The 19,348-nt window shown below is 42.8% G+C and overlaps 6 protein-coding genes across 6 annotated transcripts; 3 read left to right on the top strand and 3 right to left on the bottom strand.

The window, feature by feature from the left end:
• Window positions 1–2,248: 2,248 nt before the first annotated feature.
• On the bottom strand, window positions 2,249–6,076 carry BCR41DRAFT_348998 (hypothetical protein). Its single transcript, XM_022023389.1, has 2 exons — window positions 5,863–6,076; window positions 2,249–5,737 (listed from the first exon to the last, which is right to left on the bottom strand). Exons 1-2 carry the CDS (start codon window positions 6,057–6,059, stop codon window positions 2,371–2,373), a joined length of 3,564 nt encoding a protein of 1,187 aa, XP_021883507.1. The 5' UTR covers window positions 6,060–6,076; the 3' UTR covers window positions 2,249–2,370.
• A 1,758-nt stretch (window positions 6,077–7,834) lies between these two features.
• Window positions 7,835–8,638, bottom strand: BCR41DRAFT_244299 (hypothetical protein). Its single transcript, XM_022020145.1, has one exon. It carries the CDS (start codon window positions 8,480–8,482, stop codon window positions 7,931–7,933), a length of 552 nt encoding a protein of 183 aa, XP_021883508.1. The 5' UTR covers window positions 8,483–8,638; the 3' UTR covers window positions 7,835–7,930.
• A 1,115-nt stretch (window positions 8,639–9,753) lies between these two features.
• On the bottom strand, window positions 9,754–10,505 carry BCR41DRAFT_349001 (hypothetical protein). Its single transcript, XM_022023390.1, has one exon. The coding sequence runs from the start codon at window positions 10,465–10,467 to the stop codon at window positions 9,769–9,771; it is 699 nt and encodes a 232-aa protein (XP_021883509.1). The 5' UTR covers window positions 10,468–10,505; the 3' UTR covers window positions 9,754–9,768.
• A 483-nt stretch (window positions 10,506–10,988) lies between these two features.
• Window positions 10,989–11,796, top strand: BCR41DRAFT_349003 (hypothetical protein). The gene is made up of 2 exons (XM_022023391.1): window positions 10,989–11,588; window positions 11,749–11,796. The coding sequence occupies exon 1, from the start codon at window positions 11,209–11,211 to the stop codon at window positions 11,446–11,448; it is 240 nt and encodes a 79-aa protein (XP_021883510.1). The 5' UTR covers window positions 10,989–11,208; the 3' UTR covers window positions 11,449–11,588; window positions 11,749–11,796.
• Window positions 11,797–12,264: 468 nt separating this feature from the next.
• BCR41DRAFT_319710 (IgA peptidase M64-domain-containing protein) lies at window positions 12,265–14,818 on the top strand. The gene is made up of 4 exons (XM_022021364.1): window positions 12,265–12,831; window positions 12,989–13,106; window positions 13,263–13,511; window positions 13,697–14,818. Exons 1-4 carry the CDS (start codon window positions 12,310–12,312, stop codon window positions 14,761–14,763), a joined length of 1,956 nt encoding a protein of 651 aa, XP_021883511.1. The 5' UTR covers window positions 12,265–12,309; the 3' UTR covers window positions 14,764–14,818.
• Window positions 14,819–16,718: 1,900 nt separating this feature from the next.
• Window positions 16,719–19,317, top strand: BCR41DRAFT_420274 (hypothetical protein; the record flags this gene model as incomplete). Its single annotated transcript, XM_022029876.1, has 2 exons — window positions 16,719–16,988; window positions 17,088–19,317. Exons 1-2 carry the CDS (start codon window positions 16,795–16,797, stop codon window positions 19,315–19,317), a joined length of 2,424 nt encoding a protein of 807 aa, XP_021883512.1. The 5' UTR covers window positions 16,719–16,794.
• Between the last annotated feature and the right edge of the window lie 31 nt (window positions 19,318–19,348).

A 19,348-nucleotide genomic window follows, 5' to 3' on the forward strand; every position in this document is an offset into this window, starting at 1 on the left:
AGAGCAATTGATAAGGGCACCATGAAAAAAAAAAAAAAAAAAAAAAAAAAAAAAACACACCTGTCGCCATCAGGCCCTAAAAGGAATGGAATGGGATGTCCTTCCATGTTGAACTGTAATGCATCTGGAAACACCTCTTGAATGTCTTGCAAAAGCACAAAGCATGATGAGCTGCCATTGTTTGCATTGGTGAAAGAGTTTTTAACACAAATTTCTTCAATGATGTCGCTGTTGGCCTTTCGGACCTGTTGATGCAGTCGAGAGGAAATGCTTTCCCATTTCTCTTTTTAAACAGGTAATGCAACCGACCGGCTTTGCCATTTCGTGGTGAAAAAGAAAGAATTTGTAATACTTTTCCGGGAGTGTTGTCCATCAGTATGTCAAGTATCGCGTTTTGAACAATTAACATGTGAAGCGCAGTCATATCAGCGCCGTGTCCTTTTCCTCTTTGAGGATATCTCCAGAGTACAAGAAAGTACGGTTACTGTATATATCCCTGGCAAAGAACAGATGGACAAAGATGCTATGCAGTTGTTCAATCTGTTTCTGTAGAAAGTTTTTCGATGATCCCAAATCCAACAAAAAGCGCTCCTGAGCATGAATGATGCTTTCTTTTTGCGACAACTGTTTTCTTGGAGGCATTCCTTGGTCTCTGTCTTCATGCTGGGCTCACATTTGGTTTGTTCGTCTCAAGTTGGCAGTTGGCATTGGTTGACCCAATGTGGAAGTTAACAATTGGATGTCCTGTCTCCATCTCTTCGTCTTCTCTTCTCTCTTATTCGGTTAGGACGAGTGATCTGAAGCATTCAAGCGTTAAGGGAAATCAATGGAAAACAAAGATACCCTAACATGCACCCCAAATTTCGTAAAGCAAGGCGACATTGTACATGCAGTCCTTTTATATGTAGCGCTTTCGAAGAAAGAACAGTGTTGATGGTCAGTTTGTATTTGACAGTGCTTAAAAAGGCATCTGCATGCTAAGCTTAGACGTTTGATAATAGGAGCTGGGGCTACTCTTTCTTCGATTGAAAATGGATTCTTTTAGGACTAATTCAAAGAGCGGGCAGTTATCGTCTCGTCGCAGAACATTCACTCGTAAATTTGCATCCAACATTGGTTTCGAATCCTTCCTGCTTTAAGGTGCTTCCATAGAGCATGAATCTATTATACGGAAACTTTGACCAGGTATAGTGCTGCCTTGCAAGTCATCGCTTAGTTAATCGGGATACCAACGAAGGCAACCTTGATTTTGTGCTAGATCTTAACAATGACAAAACGAAGACAAACATTTGTCTCCATTTCCAACAGCTTTCCCTTCTAAAAAGCAGTTCAGTGGCATTTCTAACAATTTTACAAGCAAAAGATATCTCCTCATGGGATCTCATCGGAATGAAAGTTTAAGAGCAAAGGGTGATTGAAGGAGCATAGTTATTGGAAAGATAATAAACAAGAACAGAGAGCTTGGAATTAGCTGGGCTTTGTATAATTCAGCTTGTGGTTGTTTACGGTCCCTCGACGACTGTTTGTAATTTTTTTTTTTTTTTTTTTTTTTTTTTTCGACACAAGGATCCCCACTCCTGCTGGATATAGTATCATTAGGAAACGTCGCCCTATTTTAGTTCCTACTCTATCCAATTTTTAGCCGGTCCTCAATGAAATGGCACTTCGCAGTGGATTTGCTCCTTCGTTAAGGCCCTGCTTTGGCTGCTACACACACTTCTGCAAGTTCTCGATGCTGATATCCTCTTTTGTGATCAAAGTAGAGGTATGCATTCATTCCGTTGGCTCCAGGAGCCTTTGGTTCTGTTGCAGGGCCGCAAATTCCTCTGGGGAAAACTGTCAGGCAAGGTGTACTCTAGTTATCTTACAAGCTATGATAAGGTGGTTCATATTTGATAAAGGGATAGTTACCCAACATCGCCTGTGGACTCTTTGGGCTGCTTTGATAGAAACTTCAAAATGACTTGGACACATACTTTGACGGTTTCTCAACTCAAAGGATAGAATGGTTACAAAAAAGTACTATATTGCTCAGTTTAATGACTACATATAACTTTTCTTTGTAGAAAGACGCTCATTGAAATTAAATAGAATGGACTCTTGACACCATTTGACGTGTTGGGCTTTTCCTGCAAGGAGAAACGAAAGAGCCGACATTGAAAGATCATAAAAGCAACATCATTATAAATACTTGCGTGCAACAAGTTAGATTTAATTTAAGCCATCTTCCTAGACTACATAACTATCCCAACACCATTTCAATGGCTGAACCAGCCAAGAGGATTAGACAATAAATCAAAATCGAACAGATGATATTGAGCGGCCTTAACACCTAACAGTGCCAGGGGTCCTTTACTGCCGATTGAAATGTCACTCCAAACGAAGGGTCAAAGCTGTGTTTGCCATAAGGGCCTCTGACAGTGCTAGGGAGCCTTCTTCCCCAATTACATTGTAAACCCCCATTGAGCCGCCACTCAGGTTCAAGGTGGTCAGAGCCGTGTTAACCTTGAGTGCCTCCGCCAGTGCAAGGGCTCCTTCCTTCCCGATTGAGTTGTTCCCCAAATCCAAAGTGGCCAATGTCATGTTAGTCTTGAGTGCCTCTGAGACGGCAAGAGCCTCTCCATCCCCAAATGAGGTGCGCCACAAGTTCAAAGTGGTCAAAGCGGAGTTCGTTTTGAGCATTTCTGCTAATGCAAGGCCCCCTTTAATCCCAATTAGATTACCCCCCAGGGTCAAAGCAGTCAAAGTCGTGTTAGCCTTGAGTGCCTCTAATAGCACCAGGATTCCTTCCTCTTTAATTAAGTTGGACATTAAGTTTAGGTTGGCCAGAGTGGTGTTAGCCTTGAGCATCTCTGAGAGTGCAAGAGCCCCTCCGTCCCCAATATAATTGTAAGTCAAATTCAAAGCAGTCAAAGATGTATTCGTCTTGAGTGTTTCTGGTGATGCAATGACTGCTTCCTCCCCAATCGAGGTGCCAATTAAGGTCAAAGTGGTCAATGCCTTGTTGGCCTTGAGTGCTTCTGACAGTGCCCGAGCCCCATCCTCCCTAATCGCATTGCCTTTCAAGTCCAAAACGGTCAAAGTCGTATTAATCCTTAACATCTCTGAAAGCTTCAGAGCTCCTCTAGCCCCAATTGCGTTGTGCCCTAAGCGCAGGGCGGTCAAGGTCGTGTTGGTCTTGAGTGCCTCTGATAATGCAAGAGCTCCTTCCCCCCGAATTAAATTGCCCTGTAAGTCCAGGTTGGTTAAACTCGTGTTAGTTTTGAGCGCCTCCGAGAGCGCCATAGCTCCTTCCTTCCAGATAGAGTTGCATCTCAAGCTCAAAGTGGTCAGAGCTGTGTTAACCTTGAGCGCTTTCGATAGCGTAAGAACCCCTCGGCTCATAATCTTGTTGTAACTCAAGTCCAGATTGGCCAGAGTCACGTTAGTCTTGAGTACTTGTGAAAGTATTAACACTTCTCCTTCTCCAATTGAGCTGTTTGTTAAATTCAAAGTGGTTAAATTTGTGTTGGTCTTGAGTGCCTCTGATAGCACAAAGAGTCCTCCGCTACTAAATGTGTTGTAGCTCAAATTCAAGATGGTTATATTCGTGTTGGCCTTGAGCGCTTTTGACAGTACAAGGGCCTCTTCATTTAAAATTGTATGGCCTTTCAAACGCAAGGTAGTCAAAGCCGTACTAGACTTGAGCGCTTCTGGAAGCGTCTTTGAGATCCTAAGAGCCCCAATATCCTCAATTGAGCCGCTTCCCGGGCGTAAAGCAGCCAAAGTCCTGTTAGCTCTGCGTACCTCTGACAGCGCCAGCGTTCCTTCCTCTCCAATTAAGTTGCATTCCAGGTCTAAGGTGGTCAAAGTCGTGTTGACCTTGAGTGCCTCTGAGAGCGCCAAAGCTCCTTCATCCCCAATATAGCACTGATTCAAGTCCAATGTGGTCAAAGCTGTGTTAGCTTTAAGCGCATCCGATAGGTCACGAGCCCCTATGTCCCAAATTGAGTTGTTCCTCAGTCGTAAAGCGGTCAAAGTCATGTTAACCTTGAGCATTATAGACAGCGCTAGTGCTCCTTCTTCCCCAATTCTGTTGTGCTCCAAATTTAAAGTGGTTAAAGATGTATTGCTCTTGAGTGCCTCTGAGAGCGCAAGGGCTCCTTCGTTGCCAATTTGGTTGCCACTCAAGGTTAAATGTTTCAATGTCGTTTCGCTTTTGAGCGCCTCTGACAGCGCTAAGGCTCCTATCTCCTTAACTGCATTGGACCTTAGGTCTAGATATGTCAAAGTCGTGTTGTTCTTGAGTGATTTCACAAATATTTGAAAATCATTGGGATAAATCTTTATAGGGGTTATCTCAAAGGATAGCTTATGAAGATGTGATGGTCTCCTGGTCGGCAAATCGGAAAGCTGTATGAGATATCGAGGGAGTACAATGTGAATCGTTTTCATACTACCAAGTCTTATGATGCGTGCAAGTACTTCATATCGCGTGGATGTTGAAAGAGGTTTGCCCTTGTTGCTTTCTTGAGATAGTCCAAGATCAAGTTGAAGAGCCGATACATTCGATACTCTTAGAGCCCCCTCTAATTCTCGGAGGAAATTATTACTCAACTCAGAGTCATATGTGATATTCACCTCGTAAACATGCTTTGCTTTGGCCAAGGCATCGAAGAATTCTTTAGCTCCGACTCTGGATCCCAACTTAATGACCACTTTACCAAGCTGTGAATCATATTTGCCACCATTTATCACCACAATATCTTCAAACGCTTTCTGTTCCTCCTCTGTGTATGTTGAACGATAGTGCTTGCCGCAAACCCACTTGACATGACCTCTTTCAGTTGTGGTTCTGTACAGGTCACCAAGTTGCCTGTCTCCAACGCTAATTTGAAGGAATGTGCCCAGCTGTTGGGGATCGGCCTCTACAAGTGCCTCATTGTCATCGATTGCGTTGAAGTTGTTCAAGGCCGGATACTCGGCAGAGAGTGCTTTCATATAGGCGAGCGAATAATCGATACCAGCATCCAGTAGATTTAAGACTGGTGCCATAGAAGCAGATAAGGACGTTCCCATCCCCAACTTGAACCACCGTAAGAGGATGGCCATGTATTTCCCATACTTCTTAAAGAACTCTGTAATGTTTCGGATCTCATATCCACCGTGTTCAGTTGTATGGATTCCGTTCTGACTGCACTTGCTTGCCTCTACGGAGTGGTCCTCACATTCACATGGAAAATAAAGGCGGAGCTCGTTCTTCAAGACATTCGTTGGGTCCCACTTGGCGCTGTTGACAGGCAAAACTAAGAATAAGCGAGGAGTGGAGTACTCATGCAGTTCAAGGTTATGTATGAGGATAGCTTGAGCATGCTTTTGGAGGATGGCAAGTTTGTCGAGGGCTTGATGTTGCGAGCTACTGATCATTTCATCTTCCTCTGTAGCTTCCAATTGCGACTCAATCAACTTTTCGTCCTTTTCTTTGGTTGCTTGGGACTTCATCTCTTTCAGGTTAGAGTTGACATCATCCGCAGTCTGTATGTTATTACCTGCAGTAAGAGCTGAGTTGAAAGGTCGAACAACACTTGATAATGGCAAAAGAGGGTCCTGAAGGGCCAGGTTTTCCGACTCTGTCGATGCCAGTAAATGGGCGATGACATCACTGTCGCTGCTGCTGCAACTACTGCTGGGCTGTGGTACCTCTGTAACGACGTCCAAGGTCTTGCCAAGGTAGAATGCAATGCGCAAAGGTTCGATTCTAATATGGTAGAGGAACAAAAAAAAGAAAAAGAAAAAAAAAAAAAAAAGATATGAATCTCACTGGGTTCTTCCATTTCCCGTCTAGAGCAATTGATAAGGCGCCATGATAAAACAAAAATATACCTGTTGTGATTAGAGTCTACAAGAAATGGAATAGGACATCCATCCAGATTGAATCGCAATGCATCTGGAAACACGTCTTGAATGTCTTGCAAACCTACATAGCATGACGATTTCCCATTACTTGTGGAAACAGTTGTGACACTAACTTTTTCAATGATGTTGCCATTTCGGAATTGTTGGTATCGAAGTCGTGTCATTTTGGTGATGATTCAAGGGATGATGAGTATGGGGTTTTTTTTTTTTTTTTTTTTTTTTTCTTCTACTTCGCCACGGAGTACAAGAATCTTGCCATCTCTTCGTTTCAAGGGGAGGAGCGAAGGCGTTGCTCTCAATCTGTGCCGTGAAGTCAAAAGTCCTTTTCATCCAGAAGCACTCCCGGTTCAACAATCCTTCGAAGTAGAAAAGATAGTTCCTTTCTTGTGGCAAGGTCAAAAGCACTCGTTGTTCAATCAAAGATGAGAACTCTCATCATTTGCAACCTTGATCCTTGGCCTGCTTTTCTTCATCGATCTTTTTGTCTTTACCTCTCCTCTCTCTTGACTAGTTAGGGCGGATAGGGGGGATTTGTCAATAGAGCTACAAGTAATTCTACAGTTCACTTCATCAGAAGGAGAAGCTTTCAGCTGCCACTTGAACTATCGCGCTTACATGGTGGGCTAGGAAATATTTATGGCATACTCGAAAACGGAATAAAAAGAAATTCATTCTGAAGCGGAAGCTTTTAGAAGAGAGATATTAGTAACTTGGGTTGAAAGGTCAATATGATAATGTGCTCCGGCAACGCATAACATTGTAGAGTTGTATCAGAATGTGAAAGAGGAGCAGGGTTTTGGCCCCATATCCTTGTCATGAATATAAAAAAAAAAATAATCTTGAGGAAAATGAATGATTTCGCTCTCAATGGCAGTTAGACAAAGGCATTGATGATTTTTTTTTTTTTTTTTTTTTTTTTTTTCACTTGTAGTACATACATTTCACTCCTGCCATCTCTGACTTCTGAATGAAAATTCAGCTCACTCACCACCAAAGTTTTCCTCACGAAGCAGTTGTAACTTGAGCTGTTGCCAAAAGACCAAACAACTTCAGCATCATTTCTTTTTTTGTTTGATGAGCTAATGGGTTGCTGTGGCTTCCTCAAACTAAGTGGCATTTCCCGCCCTTACAGACGCCTCGCTTTCGCCAGATATCCACCGGCCATAATTGATTGTCCTTAGCCATTCTTACATAATGGTAGCTCTTCTCGAGGATATCAAGTTTCAGTTTGGCCCTCGTTGGTATAAAGAGTCAGGTCACCCTTTTATCCCTTTCCATCTATCCTTCGGATTCTGCTAATTACAACAACCCCACTCCATGTTCATCAAGAATACCTTCTTAGTTACTGTCGATCACACTGGTCCCAGAGCTCTACATAACGACGAGCCGCTCCTTCACAGATTCTCCCCCCTATCTCGAATGGAGGCAAGGGGCTTCCATTGACGTGCTTTGGAAGAATTTCTGATGTAACGCTGTGTTCTTGTTTTACACATTTCCATGACCGTAAATTATGGGGGGTATATATCCTGAATCGCATTAACCCTATGTTGACTCTGTAGAGACCGAGATGAGGCTGGTGACCTCCTTATTGTGAGGGATGTGCTTTCGGTGCTTGGTGGTGGGCTAACTCAACTCTGCTTTCTGCTCTACATTCGCTGGACTAATATAATAAACATCTCAAAATACCTTGAGAGCTTACTTTGACAACTTGCGACCCTACAGAGAGACACGATAAACTAGTGCCTTATTGCCTTGATATTGCCCTATTTGATGATCATACACGGCCTATTTTCTACAGCATAAGGCTATGCACAGTCCTTAGTTAAAAAATATTAAATAAAATGGACCTTCAACATTAGCATATTTGAAACTCTTCTAAAGGAAGTAGGAAGAGTCAACATCGAAAGATCAAAAAAGCAACATCGCTTAGAAAGCTTGACTCCTGCCAGCAAGTTGTTTACTAAGACTGAGCTATCTTCCTTAACTGCCTCAAGACTATTTAGATTTCAAAATTGGTTATCAACCAATGCATCCATCATCTATTTAAAGCCACAATCTTGTTGACCTTGAGTGCCTTTGACAGCGCAAAAACTCCCGACCCTCCTATTGCGTTGTGCTTCAAGTCCAAATATTTCAAAGTCCTGTTGACCTTGAGTGCCTCTGCCAGTGCCACAGCTCCTTTATGCCCAACCATATTGAACTGTAAGTCCAAAGTGAGCAAAGTCTTATTGACCTTGAGCGCCTCTGAGAGTGCACAAGCTCCAGCGTTATCAATGCCGTTGGATCGTAATATTAAATCCACTAATGTCGTGTTGGACTTGAATGTCTCTGAGAGTATAAGAACTCCATAATCCCCGATAGCGCAATATCTCAAGTCCAAAATGTTCAAATCCTTGAGTGAGCCTAAAAGTACTGGAAGCTCACTAACATCAAGCCCTCGAGGCCTCATATCAAAGGATAGGTTATGAAGGTGTGGCGGCTTCCTGCTTTGTAAAGTGCAAAGGTCTGTGAGCTCGGGGGATAGTATAATATGGATTGTTTTCATAGTTCTAAGCCCTATGATCCGAAGGAGTAAGTCATATCGCATATATGGTGGAAGTTTTTTTCCTGGAAATGCTTTCTTGGTCCCATCCGAGATCAAGCCGAAGAATAGATATACTCGACCCTCTCAGAACATTCTCTAGCTCACCAAGGTCAGCCTTGGACCAGTCCCAGGCGAATGTGATATCCAACTCGTAAACATGTGCTGAACTGGCCAGGGAACTGAAGAATTCTCCGGCCCTAATGCTGGATCCTAATGTGACAACTACTTTGCCAAGGCGCTCGTCATATTTGCCACCATTCATCTCTACTGTTTTCACAAACACTTCCCGCTCTTTCTCTTTACACACTAGACGGTAATGGTCGACACAAAGCCACCTAGTATGGCCTCTTTCAGTTGTAGTTCTGTACAAACCGCCAAGTTGTTTTTCCTTATCGTTGGTTTGAAGGAATGTACTCAAATTTCGGAGATCTGCTCCCTCAAGGGGCTCATAGACATCGACTTTGTTAATACTGTTCAAGCCTGGGACCTCCTTAGAGAGCATATTCATATATTTGATTGAATAATTGGTGCCAGCATCGAGCAGCTTTGGGACTGATATCAGAGAAGCAGTCGAGGGCGTTTCAATCCCCAGCTTGAGCCACAGTAAATGGATAAATATGTGTTTCCCATACTTGCGGAAGAACTCCGTGCTATTTCGAACTTCATATCCTTCATGCTTGCCAATATGAATTTGGCTTCGTCTGTTCTTGGTTGCCTCTGCAGTATGATCTTCACATTCACAAAGGAAATGAAGACGGAACTTGTTCTTCAGTACATTCGTTTTGTCCCATTGATGCTGTCGGCAGGCAGTATTATAAATAGCCGAGGGATTGGGTACTCGAGTAGCTCAAAATTCTGCGCAATGATAGCTTCAACTTTCCTCTGAATGATGGCAAGTCCTTGAGATGCCTGATGCCGCAGACTTGCAATCGTTTCGTCCTTCTCTTTAGCTTCCAATTGCAGCTTAAGCATTTTGGCGCCCATTTCTTTACCATCTGACTGCAGTTTAAGCACCCTGTTGTCCTTCTCTTTAGCTTCCAATTGCAGTTTAAGCGCTTTGTTGTCCTTCTCCTTAGCGTCCAATTGCAGTTTAAGTATCTCGCCATCTTTATCTTTAGCCTCCGATCGCAGTTTAAGTATCTCCTTGTCTTTCTCTTTAGAACCTGATTGCAGCTTAAGTGCCTTATCTTCCTTCTCTTTGGCGTCCAATTGCAGTTTAAGTACCTTGCCGTCCTTGTCTTTAGCTTCAGATTGAAGTTTAAGTACCTTGCCATCTTTATCTTTAGCTTCTAACCGCAGTTTAAGTATCTCGTCGTCCTTCTCTTTAGCTTCTGATTGCAGCTTAAGCACCTTGTCGTCCTTCTCTTTAGCTTCTGGATGCAGTTCGAGCGCCTTGTTATCCTTGCGTTCGGTTTCCGACTGCAGTTTAAGTATCTTGTTGTCCTTGTCTTTAATTTCCGATTGTAATTTAAGTATTTCATCATTCTTCTCTTTAGCGTCCGATTGCCATTTAAGTATCTCGTCGTCCTTCTCTTCAGCTTTCGAATGGAGTTCAAGTACCTCATCTCCCCTCTCTCTTGCTTCCAACTGCAGTTTAAATATCTCTTCATCCTTCCCTTTAGCCTCCGACCGCAGTTTAATGATCTCGTCGCCCCTCTCTTTAGCTTCCAACTGCAGTCTAAGTATCTTGTCGTCCTTGCCTTCAGCCTCCGATTGCAGTTGAAGGATTTTGTCGTCCTTGCCTTTAGATTCCGATTGCAACTTAAGCATCTCATCTTTCTTCTCTTTTGCTTCCGATCGTAGTTTAAGTATCTCGTTGTCCTTCTCTTTAAATTCCGGATGCAGCTCAAGTGCCTTGTCATCCTTGTCTCTAGCTTCTGACCGCAATTTAAGTATTTCATCGTCCTTATCTTTAGCTTCGGATTGCAACCTGAGCACCTCGCGATCCTTTTCTTCAGCTTCTGATTGCAGTTTAAGGATTTTGTCATCCTTGTCTTTAGATTCTGCTTGTAACTTTAATATCTCGCCTTCCTTCTCTTTCGCTTCCGCTTGTAACTTGGGTATCTTGTCATTCTTGTCTTGGGCTTGCTGTAGCAATTCTGCAACTTTTTTAAGGCTAGAGTTGATAATTTCGATTTGTGCGTCGTTGTGGGTAGCAAGATATGAGTTGAAAGCTTGAACTAAGTTTGATAACGGCGAAAGAGAGTTCTGAGGGTCGATATCTGCCGACTTGCTAATGTTGGCGAAACCGTTACTCTTATTGCTGTTGCTGTTGCTGGTGCTGGTACTAGTGTTGGTGTTGGTGTTGGCGTTGGTATGATTAGTGTTGTTGGACTGCGGTGCTTCTGTAATGACGTCCAGGACCTTGCTAGGATAAAAGGCGACGCGTGGAGGTTGAATTCTATTTAAAAAAAAAAAAAAAAAAAAAAAATCGGAGTTGATAAAGCTGTCTCACTCTTTCGCCTTGAACTGTCATTAAATAACACACCTGTTGCCATCAGGGTCCAAAAGGAATGGAATAGGACGCCCATCCAATTTGAATCGCAATGCATCTGGAAAAACGTCTCGAATGTCTTGCAAACTCACAAAGTATGATGGGCCGCCATTACTTGCATAGGTGGAAGCGGTTTTAACACAAACTTCTTCAATGAGGCCGCTGTTGACGTTCCGGAATTGTTGGTATTGAAGTTCTGTCATCTCGGAGGCAATTCGAGGGATGATGACATGAAATGGCTCCTCATTTCCCTTTTCCTCTTCTCCATTTTTCAAGCAAGAGATGCACCCGATCATTTTTTTTTATTTCTTTTTTTCAACTTTTCCAGGTCTTCGTGGAGCCTCTTACTGGTCGACTCTTCAACAGCTGCTTTTTGCCTGGCGTGGACAGATCACTTGGCTTGATAAACTTGTTTATACTTGGCTTACTGGTATCGCTTGAACCACTGGCAATATGTACATTCGTATCCATTTAACAGAAGGCCAAGAGGCTTGGCGGATAGGCCAAGGTCGTACACAAAAAGTCTTGCGCCTTGGCCCCCTCCCACAGGGCACGACTTCAACGCACGTTGTCCCTTTTCAGTGATAGAATCAATAGATTTTATCTATAGCCATTGAAGTGATTGCTGTAATTATATTAGAACAATTCAGAAAAACTATATGAATTGCTACCGATTGAACAAATGATGATAGGAAGGAGTTGTATAAAGATAAAATTCTTGTCTTTGAAGAGAACGCCAATTAGGGCTATCATGGATGGTTCTTACTCTTGTCCCGACGATCTCTTCAGCCATACTTTTCGTCTCGGGCAATGCATGGTTTTTCTTTTTAGACAGAGACAAATGGGAGTACATATTATATTTATATGTCTTTGATGAGCAACCAGAGTTTTATTCCATAGACAAGCAACATCTTCACGCGTGAAATAAAGTTTTTTGGATTACGAGACGAGGCAAATGCTTCAACAAGAGGGACAGAGAGAGCCACTAAAGAGATAAAAAAGATCAATTGGAGTCAGGAATCTGCCCAGGTTGGTTCGAAATTATTTTAGCTCATTTTAGCAAGAAAACTTTAAATCTGTGTAGATCCGCATGCACATCTCATTTCATTTCAAAGCTACATTGACATTGCTTTTTTTTTTTTTTTTTTTTTTCTTTTTTTTTTTCTTCTTATCCTCTTGTGACATTCAGGTTGGTTTTCACCTTTACTCTTCACTCTTCTTATCTGCTCACTTTATCTGTTTGAAGCAAAAAAAAAAAAAAAAAAAAAAAAAAAAAACATCCTCCTCACTAATACCATTAAAGAGAACGAGGAACAAAAAAAAACACACACACACAATGCGCACTTGTCTTATCCTCTCGAGTGCCATTGCCCTTGTGGCCATGGCATCGACAATCTCTGCTGCAGAGGCAAGTGGGTCCTACAGCTATCTTAATGATGAAAACGATGTTGCTGGATTCTTTACACTTGTCCGAAAAGAGACAATGCCCAATGGTATCCGCACCTGCACCATCCTCGACAGAGGTGAGACTCAAGCCTTCAGAGGCCTTTACCCGATCAACAAACGCGGTAACAGGGCCCAGGTTATCAACCGCAAGACTCATGACGAGAGTGATCACCATCATGGTCCATCCTTCTTAACCCAGGAGAGTACAAGATCTGAATTAAACATTGACTTATTGGAATTGAATACGAATATGAAGGAGGGGCTGGCTGAGATCGAAAAGCAGTATTTGAAAATTGAATGCGATGATGTGGTGGATGCGTATCAATATCAAGCTGATTTCCCATCAACCCTGATGCAAACGCAAAACCAACGGGCCTTGGCCCCAAACGGTTTGCAATCTAGCGACGAAGTGGTAACGTTTTCTTTTTTTTTTCCCTTGACTCCTGGGAAAACTTTGATTAGTGTAACATTGATTTCTACACCCTGAATGAGAAAAAATACTTACCGTATTTGGTGTGCTTTTCTTTTTTTTTTTTTTTTTTTTCCTCTTTTTTTTTTTTATGAACTAGCGCAAACTTGTCGATAGTGGCCCAGACAAGAACCGCGTCTCGATTGTCTTCATGGGTGATGGGTACACCCTTGATGAACGCGAAAAGTTCTTTTCTGATATCCAACGCCTTGTCAATGGTAATTCATGCGGTGATCTTCAGAGCTGCATAAGATTGCATAAAGGAGTGAGATGATTGGAGACAACCTTAAAATTTCTTTTTACCACAACATGTTCTTGTATAAACTTCTCATCAATCACGCGTTTTCTTATCTTTGGATGCATGCATTCCTTAGACATGTTTGTAGGTGACACATTCCAGTCGTACTTGCCCTTGTTCAACATCTATGCTCTGTTCAGGCCCTCGAAGGAGAGCGGCATTGGTGTCAACGGCAAGTGGAAAGACACTAGCTTCCGTCTGTACAGAGATGGCACAGAGCTCCGTGGCATCTACACTGCAGATCCTGAAGCTGCTCGAGGGGCATGCCGTGCCATCGGAAAATACGCTTGCGATTTCCCAAGCTTGATTGGCAATGACCCTTACTGTAAGATTCTTTAAAAAAAAAAAAAAAAAAAAAAAAAAAAAAAAAAAAATTTTATGGCTATTTCTATGGTCTCATGACGAACCGGAAGCTGATGCTTCAAACCACCCATTCATTATATATATATATATATATATATATATTTATTTTTATCCATCCCTTCGACTGAAACTACTTCATTTACTTAGATGGAGGCTTAGGAGGTGAGTTTGTCATCTCGACAAGCTCCAACAAGTCAGGAACAGTGGTCTTACGTCATGAACTCGGCCACAGTCTCATCAATGTCGGTGAAGAGTACGATGGAGGTTGGGTGTACTCTGGAGTTAACGCCGAGCGCTGGAGCATCAATAACATCAAGTGGAAACACTGGCTTACGGATGCTGTCCCTCGTGAGGAAAAGAATGTTCTTCGCGTTCAAGACTATGCCTGGTATGATCTCAAGGAAGGCCCATATAAGATCAAGTTCAACTCTGATGGCAATTTTAAGCGCTGGTCTCTCAAGATTTCACACTCTGGTGTTGATACTGATGATTCATTTGAGGCTTACCTGGATGGCAAGCGACTCAACTGGACCTCTCCCGGTGGCTATGATCGTGATTTCTCAGAATGGGCTGGGAACGAAGGCTTATCTTCTGGTGCTCATGAGCTTGAGTTCCGTCAAGGAGCCAAGTATGGCAACGAAACAGATCCCTCGAGACCCATCCGTCAGCTCTGCTCCGTGACCTTGCATGAGTTCATGGGCGAGGACCAGTACCGTTTTGATAATAACATTATTTCTGCTTACCCGACCTTTGACATTCAAGGCCGCAAGACCTGGCGAAGCAACCATGAATACTGCCTGATGCGTAATATGGGCTCAACTCATTTCTGCTCCGTCTGCAGGGAGGGTCTCTGGCTCCGTCTTGTAGAAAAAGCCAGCTTGTTGGATGAGGTCACTGTGACCTGCCAGAAAAATGGCGCCGACGCAAATGATGTTTCCGCCTTTGGAATTTCAGCCAAAGTAATTCCACTCGGTCAGTTCCGTGCGGATCAGTCTAAGCGCTCCTCAGACGAGGCTTACATCAGCAGCTGGTATAAGGATGGTAAGCATCAGCCTCAGTTTGATAACCAATTCGAGATTCAAGTGCCTAGTTCTGAGGAAGGCACCTGGGAATTCAAGGCTGAGTTCAAAACCCCTGATGTTCGCAAGGATCCAGGCGGACTTTTGAAAGCTAGCAAAGTCTTCTCGGTAGCTAAGAATCTCTGCAACAAGTGAAAAATAGCTTTTTGGCCATACTACAAATATATTTAAAAAGAATAAAAACTCTCGGTTTAAGGAAAGCGTAAAAATATAAAGCCCGTATAGCATCCGAACCTTTTGCTCTTGTGCCATATCATTCTACTGTCCTCGACTTTCAAGCACTCTTTGCTCTTTAATGTCCAGCCGGTTGTCATCGTATGATGAGTTGTTGAAAACACTGCCCGACTGGTTTTTGGGAGGGAGAGAGTCGTTAGAAAAGAGGCCAGAAATGCTCAAAAGCTCCGCTAGGTTAGTGTCAAAATCTCATCAAACCAGAGGCTGCTTTGTTGGTATCCAAACCAACAAAGTGATATATTAAAAGGCGGTTCAAAAACTGGAAAGATCACTGCTGCTCTTTCTTTAGATGCGCCATAATTAGATTTGTATCTACAATCTACAATGCTGCTGTCCTTGCGGTACCTAGAATCCATTTTAATGCAGATTCTTATGTTCACTTCAGTTCCCTGAACTCTTGGAAGTTCTAGTCCCATTATTCATCTCTCACTTTATTACCTCTTATGATCGCCTGCAAACAGCATCGATCCAAATTTGGAAAGTCTCACGCGTGAATCGACATTCAAGCACGATGGCTCAAATGAGTTTTGAAAACTATTGTCTCTTACGAGAAGTATTTATTATAAATCATGTAGTCCTATCGCCAAGTCTCTCCCACTCGTCTTATCTGAACGACAAAAGGGTGGAAGAGATCAAGATCATAAAATAACTGGGCTGCCGCGTTTGCCTGAACAAATGCTGCTATTCACTATATTACAAGGAGTTTATATCAGTCCGACTTCATAAGAATAGCGAGTAGAGGTGATCCTAGATGCAAAGGGCTTTAGGCCTACGTTTCAGGTTGAAAATAGAGACAACATCATTGGTTTAACAAGGCGTCCACGAAATAACTGCTGAACAATTGCTTTCACTCCTCCCCGAATCAATCTCCTTCATACTAGTAGAAGGGATGGAGCAAGGAGGATGAAACAAGTTCCGTTATCGGTTGCCACAACAGTTTCTCAAAAGCTCTACGGCCCGATATGAGACCCTGAGGAAGATGTAGGTGTAGTGGAAAATCATGCGAAAGGCATGATTTGAAATAGGACCTGTTTGGTTACAACTCAAATGGATAACATAAGCATCCCGTCATACTGCTCTTTTTACTCCTGTGCAGCTTATGTGATCAGCCAGAACATGCTAGTCCAGATACATCTCTCTCAGTTGAGTTAGAGAGCAAGCTGGCGGAATGGTGATATTGACGGACAGCGCTATGCATATTTCATATTTATCGTAGCATACCAATTCTGGTAAACCCTCTTCAGACCGTTTATTGATACATTGATATTGATGGATTATTTGAAGTCCTTGAACAGAGCAGAGCATAGCTCGATCAAGATTTGACTTCAAGCTATCTTCTGTAAAGCAGTCGTTGCAAAAAGCATTCGTATTCAGGAGCGTCTTGGTCAACTTTGAGTTTATCGAGAAGCCCTCGACAACTCCTCCTTTTGATTAAGTTTGAGCTATTCTGAAGGATTTACCTCCGTCAAAGTCAAAAGTAGTCTGTATTCGCTTGTTGTCTGCTATGGTTGAAGGCGACCAAGATAATAAATACAGGAGTTGGCGATTCCTTGGCCTGCAGACATTGATCATTCAAGCGATCAAGTGTGCTGATATGACTCTGCTGTTCATTTCTATAACTCAAGGCGCGCTTTTTTATGCTTCGAGTTCTATACTTCTCAATTGTATCCAGACTTCAATTGGTACGGGACAAGGCATTAATCGCTGGCCATAACCAATGCACCATCATTCAAGAACATTTCCGTTCCCAATCCACTTCCTCTTTCAGTTTGTGTGGATATGGACACAAAGTTTCAGCACTCTGGGATGGAAATCCAGCCAGTGAAATCATGCAAGATCGGCGAAAACTGCATCTATTACATAAAATAGAGAAATGAAGGGGAGATTCTTCATCTTGTCAGCATCTCCATCATTCTTCGAATCGTCACCGAGATGACAGAACTTCAATTCCAAAAATTCCGAAAAACCGAAGAAGTTTGTGTTAAAACTGCTTCCACCGGTGCAAGCAATGACAGTTCGTTGTGCTATGTGAGCTTGCAAGACATTCGAGACGTGTTTCCAGATGCACAGCGATTCAAATTGGATGGAGATCTCATTCCATTTCTTTTAGACGCTGATGGCAACAAGTAAATTTATTATTTTATCGTGGCGTTTTGTCAATTGTCCAGGCAAGAAAAAAAAAAAAAAAACACGATTTGATATATCTTTGTTTATGCTCTTATTAGGATCGAACCACCACGTATTGCATTCTATCCTGACAAGGTCTTGGATGTCATTACAGAGGTACCACAGTCCAGCAACAGTAACAAATCTCTTACTGTCCATAATAATAAGGATTTCAGCTCTTACTCTGACGAGATTAAGGAGTGGATGGTCAAGATCGAGAATAAGGGCGACATGATCCTTACACTACAAGGCAAGATGGACAAGGTACAAGTAGAGATGCATATAATGCAACTGGAGATGCGTAAAATGCAACTGGAGCTAAAAGAGAAGACCGATGAGGTGATCAAATTGCAATTGGAAGCTAAGAAGAAGGACGACAAGTTACTTGAAATGCAACAACAAGCACTCGACAGACTTGTCATTCTTCAACAGAAAGCTGAAGCTATCCTTGCCCAGACCTTTGAGTTACACGAGTATCCGATTCCTCGGCTGTTTATCGTTTTGCCTATCGACCGCACCAAGTGGGACCCAATGAATGTCTTGAGGAACAAGGTCCGCCTTCATTTCCTATGCGAATGTGGAGATCACGACGCCGTAAAAGCAATTAAGAACCGTCAGAACCAAGTCCATCTTGCCAGGCATGAAGGATATGAGATCCGAGACAGCACGGAGTTCTTTCGCAAGTATGGGAATTACATGGTCATCCTTTTACAGTGCCTCAAGATAGGAATGCCCTTGGCCACCTCTCTAGGGCCAGCCCCTAGCCTCAAAGCGAGCATCGATTACTCACTCGACTATATGAAAGCGCTCTCGGTTGAGTATCCAGTCTTGAGCAACATCAATACAATCGAGGACTGTGAAGCACTTGAGGGAGCAGATCTCCGAGGGCTGAACAAATTCCTCCAAATCAATGATGAGGATGGCAAGCTTGGCAACTTGTACAGGATCAGAACAGAAGCAGGCCATATCAAATGGGTTTGCCTTGACCACCATCGTTCACCTTTTAAAGAGAAAGAGCAGGAAGCGTTTGTAAAAACAGTAGAGATGAATGGTGGCAAATATGATTCGCACCTTGGCAAAGTAGTTATCAAATTGCATTCCATAACCGCGGCGGATGAGTTTTTCAGTGCTCTAACCAATGCAAAACATATTTACGAGTTGGACATCACATTCGAGTGGGATTGGTCCAAGACTTATCTTGAAGCACTCGAGAATGCTTTAAGAATTTCAAGTGTATCGATTCTTCGGCTTGATCTTGGAAGTTCTCAAGAAAGCATTACCAGGAAATTACTCTTAACAAATACGAAATATGAAAAAATTATTCGTATCATAGAACTTAAAAACATAAAAGCAATCCATATTATACTACCTCCGGATCTCGTCAAGCTTTCCAGCTTACCAAACAAAAAATCGCGACACCACCATGAGTTATTCTTTGAGATGAGACCTCGAGAGATTGGAGCAAGTGACTTTCGTTTGCTTGTAAATTCACTCAAAAGCAACGCGACCTTGACTACTTTAGACTTGAGGGACAACTCGATCGGGAATGAAGGAGCTCTGGTACTCTCAGAGGCACTCAAGGCAAATGCCACTTTGACAAGTTTGGGCTTGAGGTGTAACTTAATTGGGGATGAAGGGGCCTATGCATTATCAGAGGCACTAAAGGCCAATACGACTTTAGCCATTATGGACTTGCGGGGCAACGCAATTACGAAGGAAGGAGCCCTAGTATTGTTAGATGCACTCAAGACTAGCTCGACTTTGAAAACTTTGGGCTTGCGGGAAAGCTTAATTACGGGAGAACTATCAGAGGCACTCAAGGGTAACACAGTCTCAACCACTTTGGATGTGAGATGTAGATCAATTGGGAATGAAATGGCCCTTGCACTCTCAGAGGCTCTCAAGATAAACAGGACTTTGACAGCTTTGGACTTGGGGAGGAACTCAATTGGGAACGAAGGGACTTTAGCTATATCAGAGGCACTCAAGGTAAACGCAACTTTGGCTATTTTGGGCTTGAGTTACAACTCAATTGGGAAGGAAGGAGCCCTGACACTCTCAGAAGTACTCAAGGTAAACACGACCCTGACTACTTTGGACTTGGAGAGAAACTCAATTAGGAATGAGGGGGCTCTGGCACTCTCAGAGGCACTTAAGACAAACACAACTCTGAGTAATTTGAACTTGAGTTGGAATTCAATTGGGGATGAAGGCGAACTGGAGCTGTCTGAAACGCTCAGATCAAGAACTGGACAGGACAGCACACGTGCATTTACTTTGCTTTATTAGGACCACCCGCAACAGTAATGTAAATCTCGAA

The sequence above is a fragment of the Lobosporangium transversale genome (assembly GCF_002105155.1).
Source record: "Lobosporangium transversale strain NRRL 3116 chromosome Unknown BCR41scaffold_9, whole genome shotgun sequence".
Lineage (NCBI taxonomy): Eukaryota > Fungi > Mortierellomycota > Mortierellomycetes > Mortierellales > Mortierellaceae > Lobosporangium > Lobosporangium transversale.